Source organism: Pundamilia nyererei, unplaced genomic scaffold, assembly GCF_000239375.1.
Source record: "Pundamilia nyererei isolate P.nyererei 1_Seehausen unplaced genomic scaffold, PunNye1.0 scaffold00008, whole genome shotgun sequence".
NCBI classification, from domain to species: Eukaryota; Metazoa; Chordata; class Actinopteri; order Cichliformes; family Cichlidae; genus Pundamilia; species Pundamilia nyererei.
In genome coordinates this window covers 5,196,367-5,204,418 of record NW_005187409.1, presented here as the reverse complement: position 1 = coordinate 5,204,418, position 8,052 = coordinate 5,196,367, and the positions used below count along the sequence as shown (strand labels likewise).

General features: G+C 40.0%; 1 protein-coding gene across 5 annotated transcripts in view; it reads left to right on the top strand.

Annotated features, from left to right (window-relative positions):
* Positions 1 to 6,017, top strand: part of mid2 (midline 2) — a 150,659-nt gene extending 144,642 nt beyond the window's left edge. For all 5 annotated transcript variants that reach the window (XM_005723114.1, XM_005723116.1, XM_013908266.1 and 2 more), the window contains 2 exons: positions 1,011 to 1,218; positions 1,562 to 6,017. In XM_005723114.1, coding sequence (XP_005723171.1) covers positions 1,011 to 1,218; positions 1,562 to 1,985 — 632 coding nt within the window. In that variant the 3' untranslated portion in view covers positions 1,986 to 6,017. The remainder of the gene's footprint in view (positions 1 to 1,010; positions 1,219 to 1,561) is intronic.
* Positions 6,018 to 8,052: the final 2,035 nt, after the last annotated feature.

The window sequence follows — 8,052 nt, the reverse complement described above, 5'->3', positions numbered from 1 at the left end:
AGCATGAGCATATAACTAACCATTACTCAATCATTACTTAATGGGCTGTATGAAGCCATTTCTCTGCAGTTATTTGCCTTCTTTATTTTCACACAGGATGTTTGCACCAACACCGAACATGTTCTTGATGAAAACAAAAACTGTTACACACAGATACACTGTGTATTTCGCCAAAAATCTTGGCTTCCACACCAGTAGCATGCCTGCAGTTGAGAACAGCAAAGATGAAGCAATCTCTTCATTCTCTGCCTTGGCTGTCACCTAATCCTCCTGATGTGTCTCTCATATAATAATCCCCCTCCTGTTTTGGTTCTGTTTATATCCACGCGCAGAGCTAATGCACTAAACAAACACACGTTTTAGTATGCCGTATCAATCGATAAGTTTGAGGTCAACATTGGTGGAATTATTACAAATCAAAAATACATTTCCCATAACACCCACAGCTCTACAACCAATAAATATATTCATTCATGAGAATAAAGTAAACAAAGCAATTTAAGTCAAACAACACCTGGACACTATTTTGAAAGCTGTAGTATAAAATGAGCATGTTATACCTAAAAATGTGCACAGTGAGCTTCTGTATTTGGGTTTTCATTACAGGAATAACTAACGCTGTATAATGTCACACTATTAAGCATTAATAAGGTATTTATAAGGTATTAGCAAGTGCTTAATTCTTAATTTATATAAGATTACTCCTCCTTTGTGTATCATTTATAAATACAGATATGTTTATCCATCTGTTACTGTTACACCATGTACAGCTGTCACTGCTAGTAATAATCATAGTCATAAATATAACCGTGATATATCTGTATTAAAAATGACATTAGAAATGAGCACTTAACCTACCCAGTTATAATATTTCAGCATTATCGAGGTAATAATTAAACATCTCAGGTCACATCTTTGTTTATGTGCCATTCATGAAGATTTGGAATTTAATGATGACGGCATTTTTATTATTACATACAGTAACAGCACGTAATTATATCTCCTCCCAGGTCAACCTTTCAAGTTGGACCCAAAAACAGCCCACAAGAAGTTACGTCTGTCCAACGACTGCCTGACCATGGAGAAGGACGAGAGCTCGCTGAAGAAGAGCCACACCCCGGAGCGCTTCAGCGGAACAGGCTCCTATGGAGCTGCTGGTAATGTCTTTATTGACAGCGGGTGTCACTACTGGGAGGTGCTACTCGGAGCATCCACATGGTAAGAATTGCACGCACGCACAAGTGCATTATATAAGCCTGCAAGGAGGCTTGATAAACTGAAATATCTTTCTTTTGGGAGTTTAAATCTAGGCTGTTACGCAACCTCCCCCACACACACACACAACAGACACACACCACACACAGTGTATACTCTTATCCTAATTATATTCTTTTCACTAATTGGCTGTGAAGTAGACCTTTTTCATGCACAAAAAACCCAAAGGGGCTACGTGTATCTTGTGTGTCCTCAGCATGAGGTAGCCTGACTGTGTAAGTAAAGTCATTAAGGAGGACACTTGCTTCAGATCAGTAATGTGTTCCAAAATGTGCTTTCCCTGCAGGTATGCCATCGGCGTGGCTTACAAATCAGCCCCGAAAAACGAATGGAGCGGCAAAAACTCATCCTCGTGGGTGTTCTCACGTTGCAACAGCAACTTTATGGTGCGGCACGATGGTAAGGAGATGCTGGTGGAGGCGAGTCTGCAGCTGAGGCGGCTGGGTGTCCTGCTGGACTACGACAACAATTCGCTGTCCTTTTACGATGCCATGAATTCCCAGCATATCCACACCTTTGAAATCTCCTTCCTCCTACCTGTTGTACCCACTTTCATGATCTGGAACAAGTCAGTCATGATACTCTCAGGGCTACCTGTCCCCGATTTTGTCGATGGTGTGGCCTCGGATCTTCAAGAGCACCAACAGCAGCAAATGGGGATGTGCCGGCAAGACTCGCCATACTTGACCGGGATGAAGGCCTGCCACTGAGTGGTCGTGTGACTGTAAATGCGATTAAAACACTGACACGGTGGCTCATGTTAGCTAGTTACTTTCATATGGGTTTAAAAAGTTGCAAATATGCACAGCAGTCTGGAAAAATGTCAGTCCGGTTAGTTTGTAGCCATCCAGTATTTTGCAAATCCATCATCAACGAATGGGAATGAGGTCTTTTGACTGCAGCCATCAGCATACGTAAAGTCCATCCGATGCCCTGCAGTCACTGACAGAGAAAGCTTTGGCGTCCTGTATTTTCAGGACCATTTAAGGTCTTCCTTTTTTCATCTGTGTTTCACCCCAGGCAGAAGACCAAAGTGAGAATCTTCATGTCAGCCATTTAAAGTTTGAAGGTGCAGCACATGAACAGTGAAACTACTTAACCTGTGGTAGATTATGAGAAAGACAGAAAAGGAAAAATATACAGAGAAAAATGAATAGAAAACTGATTGATGCTTTGACCACAGCAGTGGAAAGTGCCATCCACCGATCCATAATAGTTATCAAACAGGTGGATGGAAAGGCCATAGCAGATGCTTAGAATCACAATTTTTAGCTGCATCGAACCAGTAAGTGAGCCTCCTCATTTCCTGAGTATCAGGGGCACCGTTGTTCCCAAAAAAGCCGATCTTTTAATGTCTTGATTATAAATTACCCTTCTCTCTAAGGGGGCAAGTAAACACAAACCTACCAGCAAATTACCCCACACTTCATTTCAGAGCGTCTGGATCCCCCCCAGCGTTAGGGTCAAGCAGTCAGGATTTGTCTTTAGTTTATCGTCTCTCTTAGTAGTGTGAAAATTGATGCCACTTTCATGTCTGTTATTGCAGCAAGCAGCCGAGCTGGCCTTGTAGCATAAATTGTGGAAGCTCCAACTTTCAAGCTGCAGAACGTAACCTTCTGATCATAAGTGTCTAAAGTGTTTAAATTTCTCTTTTATTACAGATTTAACAAAAGTGTAACGTGTGAATGGGTAAGCTTTTGAAATGCTGCCAGCCTGGACTTTTTCTGTCCCCCAAAAAAGGAGCTTTTTTCCTTTGAGGAAGTTTGATTCCTACAAGGTTTACACTAGTACATACATTCTCTGGGAAACGTACAATACCAAGCTTTTATTCAGTCATTTTTTTGGATTTCTACATTAATAAAAACAAATAAAAAGCAAAATTATGAACAGATCTTTGCTGATCATATTTTAGCAAATATATCAAAGTATCTTACAGTTTCTCCAAATGTGTATGCAGACATCCAATTATAGACATTACAATCTCTAGCTTGGTAGAGTTTTTTATTTACTGCACACAATGGAAAAATAATGCACACCAGTAACTGCAAATTCACTGTAAGAAGATTTGAGACTAGGAAAAAAACTACAAATTAAGACAGCGAGTTCAGTAGTATTTTTTTCTTGGTTGTAAAAGTAACACAGAGCTTAACTGCATATTTTGAGTATAATGATGTATGCTTAAACACATGCCACGTTAGCATCATCTGCACTCCCAAAATGTGACACATTTACAGTGTGATCATACCGATGAAACAAAAACACTAAAACCTCCCGCATCAGTCCAGACACGAGAGTGGTATTCTTTTTCCCACACAGAGACTCTTGATTCTTAAAATGTCCCATTTTTTTTTCAGTTTGTCTACTACAGCAGGCTGTACTGCAAGTATTTCCTTGCCGCTGTTCATGTGTTGTGTCCTTAATAGCTATGTGTGGTCACTGCTATAGTCCTTTCCTCGATCTTCCTCTTGGATTTGACCCGTCAGTCTTGTTTTGTATTGACAGGTCACAGCTTCCTTATTTCAGGAAGCGTTAGCGTCGCTCCCGGATTCTTTATTAACAAGATCCCAGGGGCCAGATTTGAATCGTGTGACTACTCGACTTGTATAATAAGAGGTTTATTGATAACTAGAGGGGGGAAAAAGTGTTATTTATGGGAAAAAAAAGTTTACTTTTATTATTAATCGCAACATATTCATGATGCACTTTTTAATTAACACTAACTCCCCTCTGTGAGTATTGAAAAAGATGGATGTGTGGCAGGGTTGTAATGGGGAGGGTAAGAGACAATAAGCACTGCTGCTGGTTGTGTTAACTCATCCTATTTTTCTGCTCATATTTTCAAAGTAATTTATGGTGGTTAGCGTGTAAAACATACTGCAGTAAAACCTCTTTCGGTCACTCGGAGAACTTTGCAATAAAGAAAGAAGTCACAGCTTTTGTTTACTGTGCTTTAAACACAACCAGCGACTTGTCCTCCCCATTGCATTTTTTCAATAGCATACAGTGAAACTACGTTTAGAAAAGGGATATGATTATGATGGTGTTTGTGGGATTTTTATTGTGATTATAATGAATAACTAATAGCTGTTTGTTGTTGACTTTTCATGGAAGGAGGTGGTTAACACTTAAACCTGCTGTCTGTCGCAATGTCATGGCATGATTGTGTTTTCCTCTGTAATTTGTTACCACACACACACACACCAACACACTCCACGTTCAGTTTAGGTTGGTCTTGTCGTGATAAATGCATGATACATTATAGGATCTCACAGTTCACCGGGTAATTTAAGTAGCTCTTTCAAGCTCACCAATTAGTTTTTTTCCCTTTGGGTAGAGGCTCACCTGAACATTTTACAAGCAGACCTGACCTCGAAAATCTTTCTGTTCTTGATCACTATTGAAATAGCAGCTGAAGTTGGAAAAAATAGTTTTGCTTTCAGGTTCAGATTTAAAGGCCTAGCGTGGGTGACAGTTTCTCTCTGGTTTGATATTCAAGGAAGCAGGGCTGATTCAGACAATCAAATATGTATCATAGTTTTTGCCGATTTAAGAGGCCGCGTAGCCAGAAAGTTGAGAGAAGCTGTGACAAAGTGACACTGGAGGTTGTGCTTAAAAAAAGATGCAGACTTTTACCCGATTTGACACGAGAAACCTTACGCCTCATTGCCAATTTCACTCCTTTTACTCATCACGGGGTGTATAACTGTTGACTGTCTTGTAACATTTCTACTCTGACAGGCTATGATCTCCTTGACTTGAAAAAGCAGGCATACCCTGCAAACACACTGTTTTAAATCATTTGCTAGTGACCTTAAAGTTCCTTGATGAGTCAGTTGGGAACGGCAGTGAAAATCGGATCTGCATTATTCACCGAGGGAAACTGAACGGTGCATCAGTTATGAATATTTACTCGAGGTGTTGATTGATAGAGATGTTCCACATGTCAAAGATAACACAGCACACGAACAAAGCAGGGAGCTTACCGAACGTTACCTGACTTCCAGATATCCATTCATCTTGCTGAATAATGTCGGTCGCAGCAGCCGAACAGTGTTGATTTGTGATCTGGACCGACAAGCTCAAGTCATCTGTGCAAGTGTGCTCGGCTTGGTCACTGCATGAATATGTGACCTTGCCGCAGGTTCATGCTGTAACTCTGTCCTTATCTTCGAGATAGGGTTTCCTGTCGAGTCAAACATATTCTCAGTTTTTATTTTTATTTTTTACAATGGGGGGAAAAAAAACTTCGAAAGCATACAGAAAATGTTCATTGCCATGCATATCAGATCATCTGCAGTGCTCTTTTTTTGTGTCACAAGTCAATACAGTAAAATATATACGGTGAATGATTTTCAATAGCTACCCACTCCTTGTAGTGCAGTGTAATACCCTAGAGACAATGCAATAGATTCTCCTTTCTGCTTTTCTGTTTGTGTAACTTGGAAAATGTTTTTGGTTTTTTGTTTTGGTTTTTTACAACTCAAAAGAAAGGCACTCCTCTCCTTTTGACATTTGGACCTTAATTAAAAAAAAAAGAGAGAAGAAAACTGAAACAGCACAAAAAGAGCAGTTTTGCCTTCCTGCAATGCTTCCTGTTTCCATAGATATAACAGATATACTTTTAGTCAGAGAGGAATGTAAATCATAGGGGGAAATATATATTATATAAAGTTGTATATTATACAAAATATATATGAACCAATGTTATTTATGTGAATTTAAGTCCAATTAAAAGTCTGATCCCAAAAACTGTTGGAATCAAGAGTTTCTTTTTAGGTTTGCTACTCAAAAATGATGCAACTGCTAAATATAATTTCAAGTATTTACAGAAAAAACTGAGATCCAAGAGAGGAGTAAAGAAAAAAATTCCAGGGTTGGACAGGGTGATGCTCCTGTCCTAAAGTCTCAAACTGTTCTTTAATCATGTTGATGTTTTAACCAGGTTTACGACACTGGAAAGATTCATAATAAATCTCCCTTTAAGCAGCTTGTGAAACACAAACTGTTTGCCTCTCACAGGTCTTACAAACATGTACGGGAATTTAAACTACAACCCACAGCTTTCAAAGAGGCTGAGCCCTGGAACGGTACATGGGGCAGTAAGGTTGCCAGACTGGCAGGTCATCCAGAGCTCAGGGTGGGGTTTGTAGGGCTATACCCTCTTAGCCCTCATCTGCCATCACTGGCACGAGTTACTCACTACAACTAGTACTGTAGTGCATTGGCCCCAGCACTGCCTGCGAGCATGGCACAAACACAAACACTGACCCTGAAAGGATGAACAGCCCGCTCATGTAATTTGCATTTAATTTGCTTTGAGGCAGCAGGAATGCTCTAACAGAGTAATAAGGGAACCAGGGGAATTTCAGCTGGCTGAACAATTCAAAATGTATACTAACATATAAGATGACAGCTGTGGGCCTGTGTGGAGTTTGCATGTTCTCCCCATGTCTGCGTGCGTTCTCTCCAGGTACTCTTGCTTCTTCCCACATCCAAAGACATGCCATTAGTGGGGTTAAGTTAAATTGTGATTATAAATTGGCCCTAGGTGTAAATGTGGGTGTGAATGGTTGACAACCTGTCAAGGGTCAAGGGTGTACCCAACCTTTTGCCCTATGACACCTGGGATAACCCCTGCAACCCTGAATTGGAAAAGAACAAGAGATTGGATGGATTGCCTTAAAATGCATCACACGAGCAGATACACCAGTGAGTTCGTACCCATCTTTACGTTCTGGCTTCATTATAGTGTCATCTACTCACCAGGAAACTTGTAACTGTAGCCTGCACGCTTTGAGGCATGTGGACAAAATCTGCCCTTCGACTGATATACATATAAATACCAGTCAAAGTACACTCAAATGCTTTTTCAGTGCCTCTGGTTATAGTATTCAAGCCAAAACTCTGCCCTTATAAAACACTCACAGACAAACTCACAAAGTGAAAACGAGACCAGACACTTTCTTGCAGCTGCTAAATGTGGTGGTTTAATGCATTCTGCCCTATGACCTTCTCTCTCTACCAAGAACGCCAAAGGACCGCTCTCAGAAACAGTGTAGAAGAGCTTGTTTTGTAAAACAGGAAAAGACTATAATAAGATCCCTGCTTCTCTACATTTCCATTACTATTTAACTAGAAGCTACATGTTGAACCTCATTACCTGATTAACATGATAATGTAGTGCCTAATGTAGATTTGCTTATTGAATAGCATAGACAGGCTCAGAGAAATCCAGTTTCAACCTATTACCTCTCCATTATGTCACTGCAACTTCCCGGAAGGTTTGGAGACATTATGATTATAAATATATGTGCACATCTATGCATACGCGGTATTTAATCCTGCGTTATGAATCTATCTCATTAGGCCAGGGCTTTTTTAAAATCTAGTTTACCTGTGCACTGATGGATTACAGGGCCAGGTTAGGCCACAGGTTTAAAGATTGGGGCACTGTCTACCTCTCCGTGTGTGACAGATTAGCAAACGGTTAAATGTGATACTCGCTCTGCCTCTGCTCCCTCACACTGCTAGCAAGTAAACTGTTCGAGCAACCCATAATTACATTTCTAATTGCAGAATAATTAGGACTCCCTGTGTAGCTCGTTAAGTCATTTGTCACTAAAGCCTCTAATGTGGCATACAACAACTCTCTAATTACAAAGAAGGAAAAGTGCACAAGATGGGCAGCATTTCACTACTTGTGGCCTAAGTTTTGTTTGATGTATATTTCATTCATATTTATTATTATTATTATTATTATTATTATTATTATTATTA